The sequence below is a fragment of the Suillus plorans genome (assembly GCF_016647745.1).
Source record: "Suillus plorans strain S12 chromosome Unknown HD556scaffold_36, whole genome shotgun sequence".
In the NCBI taxonomy this organism is placed as follows: Eukaryota; Fungi; Basidiomycota; class Agaricomycetes; order Boletales; family Suillaceae; genus Suillus; species Suillus plorans.
The window spans coordinates 98,273-117,149 of record NW_024537420.1 but is presented as its reverse complement, the minus strand read 5'-3'; the positions used below and the strand labels follow the sequence as shown (position 1 = coordinate 117,149).

General features: G+C 47.5%; 9 protein-coding genes across 9 annotated transcripts; 5 read left to right on the top strand and 4 right to left on the bottom strand.

The window, feature by feature from the left end:
- Positions 1-1,045: 1,045 nt before the first annotated feature.
- HD556DRAFT_1379534 (uncharacterized protein) lies at positions 1,046-3,168 on the top strand. The gene is made up of 13 exons (XM_041303199.1): positions 1,046-1,421; positions 1,481-1,513; positions 1,568-1,587; positions 1,644-1,658; positions 1,714-1,752; positions 1,807-1,835; positions 1,891-1,904; positions 1,955-1,987; positions 2,147-2,206; positions 2,263-2,397; positions 2,457-2,688; positions 2,745-2,796; positions 2,852-3,168. The coding sequence occupies exons 1-13, from the start codon at positions 1,346-1,348 to the stop codon at positions 3,056-3,058; spliced, it is 945 nt and encodes a 314-aa protein (XP_041159050.1). The 5' UTR covers positions 1,046-1,345; the 3' UTR covers positions 3,059-3,168.
- A 212-nt stretch (positions 3,169-3,380) lies between these two features.
- HD556DRAFT_1379522 (uncharacterized protein) lies at positions 3,381-5,449 on the top strand. Its single transcript, XM_041303198.1, has 12 exons — positions 3,381-3,670; positions 3,733-3,765; positions 3,820-3,839; positions 3,897-3,911; positions 3,964-4,002; positions 4,062-4,090; positions 4,339-4,340; positions 4,398-4,457; positions 4,516-4,650; positions 4,701-4,929; positions 4,986-5,037; positions 5,090-5,449. Exons 1-12 carry the CDS (start codon positions 3,601-3,603, stop codon positions 5,291-5,293), a joined length of 888 nt encoding a protein of 295 aa, XP_041159049.1. The 5' UTR covers positions 3,381-3,600; the 3' UTR covers positions 5,294-5,449.
- A 454-nt stretch (positions 5,450-5,903) lies between these two features.
- On the top strand, positions 5,904-7,616 carry HD556DRAFT_1379513 (ribosomal protein L3-domain-containing protein). The gene is made up of 7 exons (XM_041303197.1): positions 5,904-6,008; positions 6,071-6,080; positions 6,144-6,230; positions 6,287-6,380; positions 6,431-7,045; positions 7,099-7,388; positions 7,441-7,616. Exons 1-7 carry the CDS (start codon positions 6,004-6,006, stop codon positions 7,504-7,506), a joined length of 1,167 nt encoding a protein of 388 aa, XP_041159048.1. The 5' UTR covers positions 5,904-6,003; the 3' UTR covers positions 7,507-7,616.
- A 1,196-nt stretch (positions 7,617-8,812) lies between these two features.
- On the top strand, positions 8,813-10,802 carry HD556DRAFT_1271874 (uncharacterized protein; the record flags this gene model as incomplete). Its single annotated transcript, XM_041299187.1, has 2 exons — positions 8,813-8,908; positions 8,956-10,802. Exon 2 carries the CDS (start codon positions 8,976-8,978, stop codon positions 10,800-10,802), a length of 1,827 nt encoding a protein of 608 aa, XP_041159047.1. The 5' UTR covers positions 8,813-8,908; positions 8,956-8,975.
- HD556DRAFT_1379499 (alport syndrome) lies at positions 10,790-11,893 on the bottom strand. Its single transcript, XM_041303196.1, has 3 exons — positions 11,614-11,893; positions 11,370-11,558; positions 10,790-11,313 (listed from the first exon to the last, which is right to left on the bottom strand). The coding sequence occupies exons 1-3, from the start codon at positions 11,742-11,744 to the stop codon at positions 10,923-10,925; spliced, it is 711 nt and encodes a 236-aa protein (XP_041159046.1). The 5' UTR covers positions 11,745-11,893; the 3' UTR covers positions 10,790-10,922.
- Positions 11,894-13,919, bottom strand: HD556DRAFT_1379495 (P-loop containing nucleoside triphosphate hydrolase protein). The gene is made up of 5 exons (XM_041303195.1): positions 13,525-13,919; positions 13,298-13,467; positions 13,151-13,244; positions 12,514-13,089; positions 11,894-12,460 (listed from the first exon to the last, which is right to left on the bottom strand). The coding sequence occupies exons 1-5, from the start codon at positions 13,610-13,612 to the stop codon at positions 12,258-12,260; spliced, it is 1,131 nt and encodes a 376-aa protein (XP_041159045.1). The 5' UTR covers positions 13,613-13,919; the 3' UTR covers positions 11,894-12,257.
- On the bottom strand, positions 13,920-16,412 carry HD556DRAFT_1293501 (40S ribosomal protein S7). Its single transcript, XM_041299405.1, has 8 exons — positions 16,119-16,412; positions 15,898-16,059; positions 15,559-15,848; positions 15,053-15,511; positions 14,901-14,959; positions 14,496-14,753; positions 14,209-14,436; positions 13,920-14,153 (listed from the first exon to the last, which is right to left on the bottom strand). Exons 1-8 carry the CDS (start codon positions 16,276-16,278, stop codon positions 14,033-14,035), a joined length of 1,737 nt encoding a protein of 578 aa, XP_041159044.1. The 5' UTR covers positions 16,279-16,412; the 3' UTR covers positions 13,920-14,032.
- HD556DRAFT_1379487 (pyridine nucleotide disulfide oxidoreductase-like protein) lies at positions 16,413-18,421 on the top strand. Its single transcript, XM_041303194.1, has 5 exons — positions 16,413-16,564; positions 16,617-16,656; positions 16,711-16,810; positions 16,864-16,892; positions 16,951-18,421. The coding sequence occupies exons 1-5, from the start codon at positions 16,499-16,501 to the stop codon at positions 18,090-18,092; spliced, it is 1,377 nt and encodes a 458-aa protein (XP_041159043.1). The 5' UTR covers positions 16,413-16,498; the 3' UTR covers positions 18,093-18,421.
- HD556DRAFT_556145 (NDUFA12-domain-containing protein) lies at positions 18,113-18,794 on the bottom strand. Its single transcript, XM_041310940.1, has 5 exons — positions 18,661-18,794; positions 18,564-18,613; positions 18,480-18,508; positions 18,303-18,419; positions 18,113-18,250 (listed from the first exon to the last, which is right to left on the bottom strand). Exons 1-5 carry the CDS (start codon positions 18,771-18,773, stop codon positions 18,134-18,136), a joined length of 426 nt encoding a protein of 141 aa, XP_041159042.1. The 5' UTR covers positions 18,774-18,794; the 3' UTR covers positions 18,113-18,133.
- Between the last annotated feature and the right edge of the window lie 83 nt (positions 18,795-18,877).

Genomic DNA, 18,877 nt, shown 5'->3' with positions numbered 1-18,877 from the left:
TGCTACAATTGATTCGCACCTCTGTAAAATTCGGACGTCAAATATCCTGAAAATTCTGCAAGTTGTGTTTGCATCGACTAGACACTCACTCGGAGCGCCAGTGATTTCTTTGGGCCCTTATAGCATTATAAGTCATATGACCGAAGCAGCGAGCGAGACACGGCCGGACACATAGGGAATATAACCTAAGGCAGTGGACACTGTAACTTGAACTCAGGTGCCAAGCGGGAATGAAATAAGTCAGTTAGTGCAATTTAACCCCATAGCCTGGCTTATCTCAACCGCAGTAGCACTGTGAGAAATACGCCAGGGATCATGTTCAAAAGGAATCAAACATGTCATAGATCACGAAGGCAATGTACCGTTTCCAGGCGTTGAAGCGCATGAATCAGCCAATATAGTATGGCAGGGATATATGCCGTATCCTTACAGCACCAGTCAGAGTAACACACAGATGCAGCTACATGTGCACGCTGGATGGCGATGCACAGAGTTCAGCATATTTGCTACAGTAGTTGAACCTTAAACCTGGAATGAAAAGTTGTTGTCATACTCTTGCATGATTTGATGAATTGGTTTGCTTACCGAGGCTCTCACGTCGTTGAAAAGTAAGAAGTAACTATATAATCCTTCTAATTGACTTGTCCATTGCACTTGGTCCCTTCACGTGTCACAGAGCCGGGTTTGTGCTGACATATCATAACTCCGCACTTCTCGGAGTTTTGAGAATGGATAAATTCACTGGTCAGGGAATATATGGTTAGCGATCCATGCATTACATGGAGGTAAACACGTACTATAGCTAGATCGATCAGATGGATAGAATGAGTTTATACTGGAAGGTACCCTGTGGGTTGACATTGATGTGACAGAGTGCATGGGCAGGCCGAGGACTTGTCACTTATGGTCATATACCATGTCATTATTATGTAATAGGTTTTTCAATAATTGGGGTTTGAAAATTTGATTTTGAGCACGTGCAGTCAAGGTTCAGTCCGGCCAAATATAAAAAATTCAATTCAATCCAACCTATTCAATTGGATTGCGTTGAACTCTTTTTTTTTTATACAGATCTGGTCGTACAGTACTACATATGATGATGTCCAATTTTGGCTACCTCGCCGACGGTCGCGCGAACGCTAGTAGCTCCTGAACGTTAACGAACCTTCGAACTCCTGAAGCCCTGCCAAGTATCCTGATGTTCTATCATACTTACTATGCGTGCTGCAGACAACTTAAACCATGGATGTTCTGTCACCGCATGACTCAATCGCTGGACATTGAAATATCCAGTGCGTTAGTATACCACTAACTCAGAGTTCCCCACTCGCAGACATTCCAGAGTATGCCCCTAATCCCAAGTGACCCAACTTCGTGGTCATTCGATACTAATACCTATCGTGTTTCCAACTATTTTATAGGTTCGTGGATGATAATGTTGATCATCTTTCTCACTCTATTGTTGACTACGATTTTGCAGTCGCATCGTCCGCTGCTGTGGTCTATGACTGGGGTGAGCAAGATCTCTTATGGAAGAAGTTACTAATGTCATTATGGTATTCTCTAGTATTGACATTCGGGCGAGAGGTAGGTTGACGCATCGCTGAGCAGCCATCGTAATTTCACGAGTATGATTTTTGCAGTATAAACTCATCTGGGTGAGTAGTTTCATAGAAGAACAGGATGATATAGTTCAACAGCAATTTGTGTCAGAGGCAACGCCGTTCTCTCATGACTGTTCTATATATCATCGTACGTGGCTTATATGGGTTCGCGGGCAACTCATGCTGATTTCAAATATTCTAGGTGCGCTGCATCGGATTACTATACTCTGTGTAGGTTCGCAAGACTATCAATTCAACACTAAATTAATAAGCTATCCACATTTAGCGGCAACGTACTGTGTATGTCCCGCAATGCACTGCACTCCTTTCTTCTGACTGCTAGCATTCAGTAAATCTCCCGGGAGTCTTGAAGACAGACACGGTGAGCATTCTTCGCACCGATATTTACCAACTAATCACACTTCTATGTAGGGGTGAGTGATATTCTTAGCCAGCTTGTATTCAATATATTGACTGAAACAGTTGTGAGTTTTTCGAGGTATTAAGTCGTGCAAGGCTCATCATCAATTGGGCTTTTTCAGGCAATACTATGAACTTCGCTTTATTCTGGACGATTTTTATCGTAAATTCCATGCTGAGTGGTGAGCGACTGCTGCGGTACCTCAGTGATATCAGTTTGACTGACACATCATACAAGTCATCGTGATCACTCGGTTACATGCTATGTATCAGCGATCCAGAAAGATGCTCGTCTTTCTAGTTGTAGTTCACTCCTCCATCATGGTTCCCTGCGCAGTGATTGGTGTAATAGGAAGCAACCATGCTCCCACGAGTAAGTTTTATTCCTGAACGAAAGACCTAAGCGCATCAGGCTCATGCAACGAATGCCAGGGGTGATCCTCATCAACGACATACAGTGCATTATCGAAGTCGACAAAGACGAACAACTTTGGTTGCTCGAGGTTTACATGCTCGCAACTGTATGGCACCTACTCACACTGTGTCTTGCAATCTGGAATTTTGTAAAACACTTTCGTGAACTACAACCACTATCGACAGGACGGACTTTCATCGGGGATTGTTCCATGGTGTTAATGAAAACCCATTTACTCTATTTTGCATTGTGAGCCTTTGATTTGAATGTGGTTTATCGTTTTGCTGAATTTCTCTACGTGCCAGCTTTACTGCTGGATGTGTCCTCAACATTGGCTTGTTATCTCCAGTGGTCCTGGTATGTCGATCCATAGATCAGATCTACATCTGAGCCCTCATCATCGTTGCTGTAGGATGTATCTCGCTTGGAAGCTCAGATTTATCGGGGCATTCTTGAACTCGTCACGCTCTTCCAGATGTTTGTGGTAGGACCGCGCCTCATCCTTAGCGTTCGAGAATGGCACGCCGAGTTCCTGGTCAAGTCTGAGGAAGGAATATTTGAATCACCTGCAATCGCTTCCCAGGACCCCTTACAAGTGCCAACTAGCACTAATGTGTAGGAATGATCAAACACCTGTCGGATACCCTGTACTCAATGCTATGTAAATTTTATTTGTCGTAGTACTGTAACTGTAAATGGGACGAAGGCTGCGATTGCTGGATAACACAACGGACCCGAACTCAAAGCGTTGGATCTCGCTTACTACTAAAGCAAAAGTCTAAAATTTATATATAAGGCTAAAGACTTGGACTTGGGTTTGTTCCGATGAGTCGCACTTTATGCATGGGAATCCGAAAGTCGGTTAGAGTTCATGCACATCATACATGAGGTTGGCATGGATGTTACACATTCGTGAGATTGCCGTGAGATAGTTGGGTTGACCCCCAGGGCGTGTTTGCCAGACCGATGTGCCGCGCGAACGCTACTCTTGAACTTGAGCTTGAGTAGCCGCGGGCTTGAGTATTGGCAACCGCCAGTAGCTTAAAACAATATTACGGTCTGGACCTCACCGACCGCGTATATAATTTTCTCTGGGTGACATGGCTAGTGCGCTATATACCCACCACTGACTCGCCGCAGTTCGTCACTCACAGACGAAGTATGCCTTTGATTCCAACTGATCCCAGTTCGTGGTCACTCGATATGTATCGTGTTTTCAACTATTTTGTAGGTTCGTGAAGAACAACGTCGTTGATGTTGTTTCTCGCTCTATCTCTGACCATAGTTTCGCAGTCTCATCGTCTGCTGCTGTGGTGTACGACTGGGGTAAGCAAGATCTCTTATGGAAGGAGTTATTAATGTCATTGTGATATTCTCTAGTGTTGACATTCGGTCAAGAGGTAGGTTGATCTCATTGCCGAGCAGCCACCATAAATTCACTGAAATGGTTTTTGGAGTATGAATTGATTTGGGTGAGTAGTTTCATAAGAAGAAAAGGGCGGTATCGTGAATAATTTGGGTCAGAAACAACGCCGTTCTTTCATGACTGCTCTATATATCGTCGTACGTAGCTCCTGCTGTCGGTGCAGTGGGCAATTTATACTGATTTCAAAATATTCTAGGTGCGCTATTTTGGAATATTATACTCTGTGTGGGTTCGCAAGGCTACCAAGTCGACACTGAGCTAATAAACCATCTCTCGCAATCAGCAGCAACATGTTGGGTGTGTCTCATGATGCACGGCATTCGTTTCTTCTGACTGATGGCATGCAGTCAATCTCCCGGGAGCCTTGACGACAGATATGGTGAGTGTTCTGCATTGATACCTACCAACTAATCACGTTTCTACGAAGAGGTGAGATCGACCAGCTTGTTGATTCTAAATGCTGACCGAAACAGTTGTAAGTTTCTTGAAGTATTCAATCCTGTGAGGCTCACCATTAACTCGACCTTTTCAGGCTACGTTATGGACCTTGCACTCTTGTGGGCGACTTTCCCCATAAATTGCACGTTGAATGGTGAGTTACTCAGCTACGGTACCTCAGTTACATCAGATCGCCTGACATGAGATGCAAGTCATCATGATCTTTCGGTTACATGCCATGTATCAGCGATCCAGAAAGATACTCATCTTTCTCATTACGACCTTCGTCTCTGTCACGATTTTCTGCATAGCAATTGCTGTGTCAGGAACCAGCCTTCTTTCGATAAGTAAGTTGATCTCAGACACTAGCAGATCAAGCTCATGAAACGAATATCAGAGGTATTTCTCTACGGCTCGCAGTGCGTTTACGAAACCGACGCAAACCAACAACTTCGGATGCTCGAGACTTACGCAGTCGCTACTGCATGGGAGGCCCTCACACTTGGTCTTGCAATCTGGATTGTTGTAAAACACCTGCGTGAACTGCGATCACAATCGAGAGGACAAACTGTCATTGGTGATTTATTCACGGTGTTACTCAAAACTCATGCCCTCTACTTTATATTGTGAGCCTTTGATTTGAATGTGGTTGTCTTTTCGGCTGAAATTCCACGCATGCTAGCTTTACTGTTGGTTCCAGCCTCAATATTGGCTTAATGTCTCCATATTTTTCTGTATGCTAATCTATGACTAACATCTACATTCGAGGACTCATCATCACTATAGGCCTCGACCTCTGTGGGAGCTCAGACTTATCGTGGTATTCTTGAACTCTCCACGCTCTTGCAGATGTTTGTGGCAGGACCACGCCTGATCCTTAGCGTTCGAGGATATCATGCCAAGTTCATGCCTAACTTCGAGGAAGGACCTACCATACATTCAATGGCTTTCCGGGAATACATATCAGAGTCAACTGGCAGCGATGTGTAGCACGATATATCTCCAGTTGACTAACACTGTCGGACACTATACATACCACAAAACATGTACAATATATCGGGGTGGTACTTCTCATGGACAAGACTCGTCTCTCATTAATCATTTGTGCTGCTATACTGGAACGAATTCATGCTGTGAATATCACCCACGCTACAGCTCCGAACTTGCCAACTTTTTGGATTTCGTGATCATTCGGGTCTTGAGCTCGTTATACTGGAAGAATCAGAGTAGGGTACTGCTAGCAGCTTCATGATATTACGGGTGCACCTGGCATATTAGGGACCAGATTTATCGTGCATCGAATTACGGAGTACTGAGTGACATCTGAAGTGACTCATTTGGTCGGCACTTAGTAGCACCTAAGGATGGACTGCGACTCTGAACCTTGAGGCACTCTTTGGGTTGTCCGCCAGACGATGTTCAATGTAGATGAAGGGGATAGACGGTGCCAATTCATTTTTTGCATCCCCATTATGATGTCTCAAAACACCTACCTCCACATCACACGGAGTATGGGAGTCGGGTAACGGGTTTGTTGCTCAGGGTATGTAGCCATTAGGGGAATTTCAAAATGGGAGACCGGCAAACTCAAGTTGTCAACTGTACAGTTCATCAGCCACAGATCCGGCAACTGCCAGCAAACTTGCGTACCGTTCACAACGCCAAGCTCGCATCCGATACCCTCCTCAAGATCCTTCAAAATGAGGTGAGCAGGCTGCTAAAACAAATATTATAAAAGTATCGAACTAACCAGAATTGCACCCATAGTCACCGTAAGGTTGGTCTTCTGCCATCGAAAAACGGGCAGGCTCGAGAGACTCATACTTTCTGATCTGTTCAGTATGAAGCCCCCCGCCATGGGTCACTCGGTTTCCTTCCCCGTAAACGTGCTGCACGCCACCGTGGCAAGGTCAAGTCCTTCCCCAAGGTGCGCAAGTGGAATAATTTTCGTCCAGGATTCCTTTAACAGCCCATTTATTTTAGGATGACCCCAAGAAACCCGTTCATTTGACCGCCATGATGGGTTACAAGGCTGGTATGACTCATGTTGTCCGTGACCTCGACCGTCCTGGTTCCAGTGCGTATTCTACTCAATTAACAGAGATCTTGGATCTGAAGAGAGTACAGAGATGCACAAACGTGAGGTCGTGGAGGCGGTTACGATCATAGAAACTCCTCCTATGATCGTTGTTGGTGTTGTTGGCTATGTCGAGACTCCCCGTGGCCTCCGCACTCTCACCACTGTCTGGGCATCCCATCTATCAGACGAGATCAAACGTCGCTTCTACAAGAACTGGTACCGCTCGAAGAAGAAGGCTTTCACCCGCTACGCCAAGAAGCACGCAGAGGACGGCGGCAAGTCCACTGCTCGTGAGCTTGAGCGCATCCGCAAATACTGCACTGTCGTCCGTGTCCTCGCCCACACCCAGATTCGCAAGACCGGCCTCAGCCAGAAGAAGGCACACCTCATGGAGATCCAGGTCAACGGTGGCTCTATCGCAGATAAGGTCGAGTTCGCACAAGGCCTGTTTGAGAAGCCTGTGGAGGTTACTAGTCTGTTTGAGCAGGATGAGGTGATCGATGTTATTGCCGTCACGAAGGGTCATGGTTTCGAGGGTGTTACTCACCGTTGGGGTACCAAGAAGCTTCCTCGCAAGACTCACAAAGGTCTCCGCAAGGTCGCTTGTATCGGTGCATGGCATCCTTCGAAAGTCATGTTCTCCGTTGCCCGTGCTGGTCAAAGTAAGTCGCATTGCTTTATTTTTTTGGTGTCGCAGTATTAAGCAGTCATGCAGACGGTTACCACCACCGTACGGAGCTCAACAAGAAGATTTACCGTATCGGCTCTGGCGGTGATGATGCTAATGCTTCTACGGAGTCTGACATCACGAACAAGAAAATCACGCCTATGGGTGGTTTCCCCCATTACGGTATTGTGAAGAACGACTTCTTGATGCTCAAGGGCTCGGTCCCTGGTACCAAGAAACGTGTCATCACCCTCCGTAAGTCGCTCATGGTCCACACTTCGCGTCGGGACCTCGAGAAGGTGCAGCTCAAGTTCATCGATACATCATCGAAGTTCGGCGTAAGTACAGTGTGCTATCTCTTCAAGGAATCATCTCATGTCTTGAATTCAGCATGGCTCGTTCCAAACCTTCGAGGAAAAGGCTGCGTTCCAGGGAACGCTCAAGGCCAGGGATTGATTGCATTTTTGACGTACTACTTAGGCATTATGTTTTTTTACATCTTTTCACGACTATCCATGCTATGCTCTAGTACAGCCAAATCAATGCGTCTGCATGCATGACGATGAGTTATGGAGTGATCTGAGAGTGTTCGTTTACGCCAACTGACTGACTTGAGGGACTTGGTAAGCCCATGCTTGTCCAGTGCTAGGTAAAAGTGAAACTTCTAGATAGTCTTTCTCCTCGAAGTTGAGAGGTTGGCAGGGGTGCATAACTGAGCATTTTATACAAATGACATGTGAAGTTATCAGTGCATCACAGTTAGACTTTGCACGTACTAGCTTCATCTCTGAGCTTAGCATCAAGTTTGAGTTCTCTGTCGTGTGAACTACTCCGGTGATTCTGCACTACCCAGCGACACTTGTTTTCTACAGCGTTTTCGCATGCACTCTCAGGATCAAGGATAACTCAGAGGTGTAGATATGCAGCAAAATAAGCACAGGTGCGAATTGTATCGTCGCCTGATTCTGGCCCCCTACAGGGAGTTAAATGTCAAGGCAGCGTGTATTAAAAAGTGGCACTGAAAGATTTTATCGCGGGGAAGTTGAAACGTGCGCGTGAAGGGTCGACATAGAGATCCATGTGTTCTGACTTCTGTCTCTGCCTTCAATCGCTCTCTTTCAGTGTTTGCATTCGCACTTGATTATAGAAGACTTACAGCACATATCTCCTCTATCTTTCTGAAAGCCATATTGTCCAGCCGGTCTGACTTTTATTTCTTCGTGGGTTGAGGAGACAGTAAGTAATGAGCTACCGTACCCGAGAGCTATGGTACAACCTACCTTATCTAACCGAACCATTTCATCCCTGCTGCCGAGTGACTCGGTGTCTTGGCCTGTATGGAGCCGTCTGCTTCTTGACTTGCTCAGAACAACAAGCGATGTTTTCCCCAGCGCAGAGTCCTGACGTGGTGACCGTATAAGCAGCCTTGCAATGCAAAATAAATATACCTAACGAACCATCTCTTTCCAAATATCTCAAACGTTAAACCACCGACGGGCACTGCTATGCGATGAGCGCTCTGCATCAAAGATTCAACACAGAGAATTACATGGCAGGGAAGAACACAAAATTAAGCACCGTGAAATCTCAGTTCAGGTTCTCAAGTATGCCCTCAAGACTGAGGAGCATTCTCAAAAACTATATCTCTTCGACACGATAAAATAGATGGAATGAAAAGTCGTTGAAATTCCCTGTAGTAGTTTCAATTTTAGCGCCCAAAGTCAAGAGCCGAAATTTTTGAGTTATGTACTGTTTTTGGCACTTTGCAACTTCCATCGAGCGCGTCAGTTACTGAGTTAGTATTGTTACCAGGTTTTCCACCTGGTTCTGCCAGCATCTTCTTTCAGTGCCAGTCGCGGTATGTACACGACATCCATTACGGAGTAACGCTCATCATTACCACAGGATGACTGCACTGGATATTCATGCTTGCAGGCTCCACGTCGAGCATCAGATTGTCGCCTGCATCATCACAAGTATCATGTTGGCTTCGTCAAGTTCAACAACTTTTCGCTCGGCGACAGGCAACGTCTCGTACTTTCCAGGTCCATCGTCGTATCCATGCTGTTCATATGATGCAAGAAAGGGCTCAAGAAGAGGTGAACTGCGCTGTGAGCGAGCGCAAGGCAGACGACGCTCTGGTCAGGAATGCAGGATTGGCAGATCATTCGGACACGACTGTACAGCAGACACGCGTTTTAAAATCATCTGGACAGGATGGCTTGATGTCCCGCGCTCCGTTACCCGCAGACGAGTCTCTAAATGTCGGAGCCATCCACATTCACGCTGGCATCCGTTCAACTTACGGTCAACAAAACCCACATTATCATTATCCCAATCCTCACTACCCTGGCCATCAGAATCCCATAGAATCACTCGAAGAGACACCACCAGACCGACTGAAGATACGGCAAGAATTATTGGACAGCTTATTGAAAGCTACCTCAATGACAGATGGGTGGGAGGCATACCACACCTTGACAGTCATGTTTCCCCATCATATCCACAACCTCTCTGGAGTTCCCAAGATACCTCAGCGTCACCTTCATCATCTTGCGCGCCTTCTTGCCTCCGCAAAACCTCGAACACGAACCCTTTTCTTACGACTTTCTGCTGTTTTAACGATGCTACATCGGTCCGGGTATCGCATATACCTATGGGAGTGGAATGCCTTACTAGATTGTGCAGGAAAGCGATGGCGGAAATGCAGTCTCGAAGACTACAAAGCGGCTGTGGAAGTTTTCAGTAAAATGACTACACCACAGCCCTCCGAGAACCCGAGCGACGACGAGAATCTGGCCGCAGAGCCCGGTATGGGGCATGTGCAACCCGACATCATTACATACACAACCCTCATTTACATTGCTGGCCGCTCGCTTGACCCCAGTGCCATCCGCCACGCATCTAATCTGCTCAGAGCCTCAGGGCTACCACCAAACCGCATCACCCATCTATCATTGTTACACTATTATACGCGAACAAAGCAATTGTCCGGTGTTCGATCAACTCTGCAGAAGATGAGAGAGCAAGGCTTTGAGCCTGGTCTGGATGGTATCAACGCATGTGTATGGGCCTATGGCCGGAATGGGCATATGGATGTCGCTTCAACGATTTACCGCGTGCTACGCCACAATCTGCAACCGGAGCTCGATGTAGGCGATTATGACATCGAGGCAGCCATCAAGTACCTGCTAGATGTGGAGGGCATCGCTATTCGGGGCGATATAATACCCGACGAGATCACATATACTTCCTTGATCCAAGCCTTTGCCTATCATGGACAGATTATGAAGGCCCTTCACGTCTTCGTGGACATGCTTTCTACACCCAATAGGGAACCGAAGGCTGCTATCAGTCAGCAGACAGGTGAACCTTCCCTCTATCAGCCGACCCTTTCTGCGTTCCGGGGAATATTCCTCGGCTTCGCGCGGCATGCGCAGAAACCGCTTCTCCTGCGGACCCCTCCCGGATCGTTATCTGAGCGTCTCCGCCCTATCCAGAAAAATGATTGGAACCTCGAGAACCTCCATCAAGTGTTCAAGGCTTTCATGAATTTGCCCACAGATGCCATGCCGAGTGAGAGGCTGATCTACTGGATCTTGATATCCTTCGGCAAAGCTAGCGGTAATGACGCGGGAAAGCTGCGAAAGGTGTTTTTACAACTTGAACAGCGCTTTGGTGGCGGATGGGGTGGTCGGTTGGACAGGCTGCGGAAAGACTTATTTGGCAACAACGGGAGTGGTGGGCACTAATTGTCAATCTATTCGCATATAGGTACATACACCACATCCGACCCTAATATCTGTACAAGCTGCGACAATTTGATGGTGATACATTGCAATGTTCTAACTGATTTGGGTCATGAAATTCAATCATGAAATGTCGTCATCACCATTCTCCCTCCTCCACTGGACGAATTCCTCCCAGCCAACAACACAGTGCCTGCTCTGGTATCGTCGAAGTTTCACGGTCCTGAACGTCTCTTCCGTGATAGCGCCGTTCCATCCTGCCTTACGCATAGCGCTTTCCACAGCCTCAACCTTATCCCAACCTTGGTCAGGTATGACATCTGGGAGATATGTCGCAGTCAGAGTGTCTCTGGAGCTGAATCTCGGTAGATATGCTGACGAAGATAAAGGAGAAGGCGCGCTCGAAGATGGTGGGTATAATGATGGATTCGGGAAGCTAATGTAGATCCCGTGAGTGCCAACAGTCCAATCTAGATATGACGATGCGTCTTCGAAATCCGTCAGAAGGGATATTCTGGGGCGTCACGGCTGAATGCATCAATATATATATTAAAGACGAGATGTACTTACCCACATTCAAGAGACGGAAGTTCTCGACGTTCTATTTTCCGAAAACGAGAGTCTTTGAATGCACTGATCAATGCGTATTCTGCAAGGCCTTGCCTAAGAGGCATGGCATCGAAGTTGCCGATGCAACCCCTCAGCCTGGGTGGTCTGCCTGCGCGAGATGATCTGGTATTCCATGTCACAAATAATGGACTAGGGAATCATAACTATAGCACACATTCAGATCAGAACACATACGGTCACTTACTATTTCTCGTCGGCAAAATTAGGCGAGATATGCTCGCTAGATGTTAGCGCGCAGTACAATGCATCGAAAGCACGAAAACAGTGCTCTGGGGTGCACACATTGTCGACCTTGTCTGCTTTATCTCCTTCCATTAGCTTGGAAGAAAGGAGAGATATGGTGGTCGAGGAACGAAACGGATATGTACTAGTAGCTCAGCTCTTCCAGCATCAGGGACCCTGCCTGCCTTTTTTGGTGTTCTCCCTTCTCAGTCTGCGGATACAAACACCAAATTACAACCTAGCAAGGGATTGGAAGCTTCCAAAATTGCTGAATGAGGTGACTATAGACACATGCACAAATTGTATCTACTTAAGGTAGTATATGGTATGAGGAGATAAGGAAGTGAATAATAGTATTGCAAACAGTGGTCCTGAGGCTCGGTGGTATGGGTGAACCTATAGGAATCATAGAAAGTGGCATAAAGAACATAGCATCCTGTAAAGACGAAAGAGAACAAGAGACCTTGAATATCGGGTGTAGGAGATCGATGTGACGGAGAACACGTTGGACAATGAGTCGTGAGAATGTATGCCGGACCGGTAAGATGAAGACGAGTAGAAAGACAGCAGATAGCTGAGAAGTATTGACACCTGGCAGGGACAAGATCACGAGGAACAACAGTTCCATCCTCCTGAAGTGGATCGAGCCTTCTCTCGTGCCTCCTCTTCTTCGGCCTGAGCGGCCCAGGTAGGCGCGCTGACAGTTGATAGGAAGACACTATCACGTTTCCTGAGCTCATTTTCGCGCTCAATGATATCCTTCCGCTCGATGATTGCATTAATCAATGACTCGAAGAGGTTTGCGATGCCTGTAGGCAAATAGCTGAATGAGAAGATCAAGATGGGGATCGAGCACACGTACCAAAGTCATCTTTAGCTGAGACCTCAAAAAGTTCCATGCCCTTATGAAGTCCCCATTCCTGGTCATCGACATCAAAGTCTTCCTCATCTTCATTTATACTGTTGCTGCTGCTATCCGCAGCGTCATACCCTCCTGCACGTCGCCCAAAGTGTGAACCAAATCGCGATTGTAATGAATGGGAAGCCTCTGTTTTTGACCTGTTCAAGGTCGGGGCTGTTGTCTTTACTCTCGGAAGGCCAGAACCAGTATTGCATCGATTGAGCACAGATGAATGCGATGAATGGCTAACAGCAGGATCCAAGTAGGACGCGCTGTGTGGCGGAGAAGACTTCATTGGGGAGTTGTTTAGAGGAACTGATTTGATGCTAGTGAAGGATGTGAATCTGGGGCGAATGTAAGATAGTGTTGACAATGGTGGGGGAGGAGGGGGAGGAGGCGTTGGGGCGCGCGGTGGGGGAAACCAAGTATGCAGCGATAGGCGGGCTAGATCAGATGTGACCTGTCTGTGATGATGTAGGTCGGCTTTGGAACCAACGATATAAATGATGAGCTCTGGCGGACAATTTTTCTTCAACTCTGAAACGAGTGGTAATGATGTCAGAAAAGAATCGCCAATGTAAAATGTAGTGCTACGAACCAGCTAACCATCCCCGAATGTCCTCAAATGTAGCAGCATTCGTGATATCATACAAGAGAAGTGCGGCATTCGCTCCGCGATAATACATGGGGGCCTAATTACGCTGGTAAACCACCTGAAGGGTTATAAGTAAAAGTGAGTTCATACCATACTTCGAAATCGTTCCTGTCCTGCAGTATCCCATAGTTGAAGTCGAACCTTCAAACCATCGATATGAACTTTCTTGGTTACGAAGAAAGCCCCGGTCGTGGACGTCATGTTCCTGGGATCGAACTTGTTCTGAGTATAGCGATGGAGTAGGCTGGTCTTGCCCACACCTTTATTAATTGAGAACATGTCAGTGAATCGAGTCGATTGGTATCCGAACAACGAACCTGTATTGCCCATGACCACAATTTTGGCATCTATCCCGTGTTCGTACCTGGACTTCGAGTACGGGTCCATGCGTGGATACTCCGCCATGCAGAACGACGTCGAAGGTGAGGGAGGAGTGCCACGGAGGGCGGGAGGAAGAGAGAAGGAAGCGGGAAAATGACTAGCAACAGAAGCAAGGAAGACAATGAAATGAATCAACTCAAAAACACTAGTAGACGCGACACAAACCACGTGCCGAAATCACGCCGAATTGCTAGCTACGAGCGCTCACAAGAGCTCTTTCATATAATAACCCGGTTATAACTTTGAAAGAAATTTGCAAGCGAACTAACACTGCCTGTTCGCCTCAGCAGGCACGTTTACTAGTGCTCAGCGCTCAGCATTCTGTGGCAGCGCTTTGACGTATGAATATCACAGCACATGACGCGAACAGGACATAAGCAGTATGTCCTTATTTTTATCGGAGAATGCAAAGAACCGGAAACATGTGTCATCATATCGCGTAATCTACTCTTGGTTTGCAGGGGGGAACTCGAATGTCACGTCCTTGCCCGTCAAACGGCGGTATACCGAAGAGAACGAATCGAGCTTGTACTCGAGCGATGTCGCATCTTTAGGGTCAAGGATGCTGCAATATTATTCAGCATCACGCACGTCAATCCATCGGAAACTACGCCACTCACACTTTCAAAAGTTTTGATCCGTCAGCAGATACCCGGGTCCTCTTGCCAACAATCTCAGTCGGGAAGACAAGGTCCTCAAGGATCTTCTCGTGTACGTCGGTGAGTGTACGAGAACGGGGTCTCTTTTGCTTCACCCGTGAGTTACGGGTAGGCTTGCTCAACATCCGGCGCTGAGCGACGAAAACGACGTGGCGGTCAGAGAATTTCTTCTCCAACTCACGAGTGAGTCTGCGAGATCCAGGAGATCGATTACAATGACACCTTCCCACTGAGATAACTATCCTCACCTCTGCTGCACCTTGTGGAATGCCTTTAGTTGGGGAATGGGAACGAACACAACGATAGCCTTCTTTCCACCTCGTACATCAACTTCACGTGCGGCAGAAATTTGTAGAGCGCGAAGCTCAGTCTTGAGTTCAGGGACATTGTTCTCGAGGTCGATTAGGGCCTGAGCGACGGAAACCTCGGTTTCATCAGGGGAGGTAGTGGGTGCATTTGCAGTACGGAGGATCTTGTGGTTGACAGACATGACTAGAATAGAGGCCCTGTAGTAGATGATCCTATGGTCAGCATCCACTCCTCATAACTTGCATCCACCCAATCGAAGTGATTCGACCCCAATTTTTGCTCCGTAGCTCGATATGCACATCCATCCTGCACTGTTGAACACCATAATAAACAGTAATTCGTACTCACCGAGCTTGACGCCTTCGTCGATGTCTTTTTTGCGAGGAGTCTTACCGTATGGTGTCTGCCAAACAGTGACCAACACATTCATTGTGCACGTGCTTCTCAAATTGGAAACACCCCTGTTCAATTACACATGAGCTCGTGTCTAGCTGACTCGTGTCCGCTTGAATTCATCTACCCAATTCTGCTCTACCTCTCCCTTTGGAACAACAACAAACGTCAAACACCCGTCTTTCAATTCTAATCCATCGTCAGGGTCCCCTTCTTTCGCTTTCGCAGAATTGCACACGTCTCTCAATGACATCTTCTTGCCAACTTTGAGTAGCCGCTTCCTTCTTGTTATTGCGTATACCACGAGGTTGTTTGCAATGTACTGCCCGGCTTTATCCCAGCTGGGTGAAGGCGCCTGCGGCGGAAACATTTGAAAAATATGAGTCGAAAAGGTGGTATCTTCAACAAAATGTGCTATGACGTCCGATGTCGCATGTTGTGGATACAAGAAGAACACGGGGATTATCAACGTCGTTCCTTCAGGGTCCTCTGGGTCAAAGTGAGGCTCGTATGGGTTCTCTGATGACCCTTTTGGGTTATATACGGCAAACAAATTTCGTTCCTGAAGCATGGTCAGACGTCCGATGACGAGACCGAGATAGAATGTACCTTGAACGCCACCTGCAGGAGTTTCTTCTCTCTTTGTTTGTTATGTATTCGTTCCTGTTTTTCACTCTCTTTGCGAAGCTTCTCTGCCTTCGCCTTTGCGGAACGATCACGAACTGACCTAACACCTTTGTTTTCTGGGTCATACTCCAGGCATCTCTCGCAACAATCGAGGGACTCTTCATAATGCTCCAGCGCGAATAATGCCGTAGCCGAGCGGTAATAGGCTTTCGAAGACTTCGTATTCAGGGTAAGCACCTTCGAGCAGTCTCTGAGCACAGAACCATAGTTATCTTCGAATTGGTCAGATCCTCGTTATCGACCAGTAGCCCAATTACTCACTTAGTTCGAGGTTGCATGCGGCACGATTGCACAACAGAGCTTCGTGCAATACAATATCAGATGGCTTGGCATCAATTCCCTGCGTGTAGAAGCTAATTGCTTCTCGATAGCGTTTTCCCTTGAAGTAGTCGTTTCCTTGCTCTTTGAAATTTTGAGCGATCTCTTGAAGAAGCCGCATGTTCACGAGGTGTTACAGTAGAGAAGAGAAGGTTCTCACTCACCATCTGGTGTTCCATCGAAGGCGAGGCTTTGTAAGGCTTGTATTACAGGGTCGTTAGATTCTTCTGAAGGCAGAGATTTCATAAAGAGTGGGGTGCTCTCCAAAGCAGCCATCTTCTCCTCGAAAGAGGACTCCGCCGGTTGTGGAAATACGGCAGCCATTTTGATTTTCTTTCCGGTCAGCGACGGGCGACCAAGTTGGCGCCAGTATTAGTGTGTATTAGCGTAGTGCAAGACTTGGTGCTGAGCAAAAGTGTTGAGTGACAAACAAAGAGATGACTAGATCCTGATAAGATCGCTTTAAATTGGGCCGAGGAGGATATCTAACCGAGCGCCACCTGACCAAAAATCAGTCTCAGGCGCCGGACACTGGAGGGCCTTCATGGCAGCGACCAACGTACGGGGGCTGGTGGCTGCGCTAAACGCAACGGGATGCTTCAAGTACAAGGTAAACTACCAAACTCAAGCTCTGTGGAGGCTCTCACACCATCTTCGTCCAGAGTCCAGATGCCGTAGTAGATTTCCTGGTTGTGGGCGGAGGTCCGTCCCGCGCAATATTAACTTCGTAGCGCGCTAACGCTCATCTACGGCTAGGTGTTGTAGGCTTGGCTGTCGCCCAGCGACTATCCGAGCGCTTCCCGACGAAATCAACATACCTGGTTGAGAGACATTCACACGCTGGCGAAGAAACGAGGCGAGCGACATAGGTATTATCTTGTTCGCTTTACGCTGACTACGAGTGGATAGCTCTCGCAACTCAGAAGTTGTACACGCTGGTGAGCTCACCTTGCAACGTCAACTGTGTCCATGTCTCTTGATGTAATGGCTTTTCAGGACTTTACTATCCTCCACAATCACTCAAGACGCAGCTATGTTTGCGAGGCAGGCACCTCATGTACGAACGGTGCGACAAATACAACATCCCGTACCGAAAGACTGGAAAACTCGTGGTAGCACACGAGCACCAGCGTGCGTACGTCGAGAACCTCTTTGCAAAGGCCAGACAACTATCATGGCCCAAGCACTCGCCGCCTCGTGGAGCTGAAGACCAAGTACTCCCTGTCTCACTTATAAGCGGTGCGCAAGCACGCGAGCTTGAGCCAGACCTCTCACCGGACATTACTGCTGCGTTATGGAGTCCAGAGACAGGTATTGTCGACTCCCACTCTTTCATGGAGAGTCTGGAGAAGGATATATCAGAATCGGAAGGAGGTGAATTGGTATTTTCTACTCGGGTCGTTCGTGTAGACCCGTACAAGAGCAAAGAGACCTCTAGGCTTAGCTCGGAAGAGGGCTGGGTAGTTCAGACTGTCACCGAGAATGCCGAGCAAGGAGATTCCCTGCTCGCTCGAACCTTAATCAACGCGTCTGGCCTTTCCGCCAATCTCATTCCAAATTCTCTGCTGCCCGAGGCATTACGCATACCCATGTTCTTCGGTCGGGGCTCGTACGCGGCTTACAGTGGTCCAGGCATATCTCAAGTTAGTCGCCTCATATACCCATGCCCTGAAACTGGGCCCAACAAGCACGCCTTCCAATCGCTCGGAACGCATCTGACCCTTGATCTACAAGGCAAAGTGCGCTTTGGGCCAGACCTGGAGTGGATATCATCGCCCTCTCAGGCAGCGGCTGATGCATCAGAATATGATTTTAATGAGGAGAACGCAGATTTTTGGCGGAAGCATCTAAAACCCAGCGATTCCAGGCTGGAAGAGATGCACAGAGCGGTAACCGAATATCTACCAGGGGTATCATTTGAAGGGTTCAGACCTGACTATGTCGGAATCCGTCCCAAGTTGGTGTTGTCCGGATTCCAAGACTTTACTATTCGGAAGGACTATGCTGATGGAAGCAAGAGAGGACTGATGGTCAGCCTGATGGGTATTGAGAGCCCTGGCCTGACGTCAAGCCTTGCTATCGCTGAACACGTTGTAGATGATGTCATTGAGCTAGAACATATCCATATCTCACAGTAGGGTGTGGTATATATAGAATGACTTGGCTCCGTACAATTGACCTACGGACGCGCCTCGCCCCGTGTTATGACCTTCGGCTCCCAAGCATTAATCTTAGGCTTCACTGTGTTATACGACCGATAGGCACCTCTCGTGCCCGTCAGGGTCTCTACCCAGGGCTGTTCTGAAATTAGACTTGAAAGAAACGGGGTATGCACGATAGCTACATACCGCTTTCCATGACGGAGTCAGGCTCTGCACGACAGCATCCTCCGTAGGTGGTTGTAACCGTATGTGCGATAGCCACGAACGCCACTCGGGGGGAACTTGAGTAGCGTTGTTGTAATGCTAGAGACAGTACACGGTTATACCCGCTTCTCATCCAATTGAAGACGAACAAGACCATACCTGAGTAAAGTCGACCCATCTATGACGTCCTATAAAAAGCCGCAAATCAAATATCACATCGAAGCACGGGAACGTATTACGCACCTGGAACTTCATCGTCCGGGTTCAGGTTTTCAAAGTATTTATTGCCGAACCTATCCGAGCAGTCAAACTCTGCGAGGAATGTGGGGCGAGCACCTACTGGTCGGTTCCGACAAGCGTCCCAGCTTTTGCATCTCCAATGTACTGCAATTGATGCCACCACTGTTTGATCCCTGTTCTGCGGATGTTTCGCACATAACGAATGAAGGACATGTCGGTGAACTGATGCAGAAGATCTATTTGGTCGTGCTTGGTTCCAATTGTTTCCAATGCAGGTTACGTAATAAGGAGTGAATGAACTTTCGGCGATGACTCGG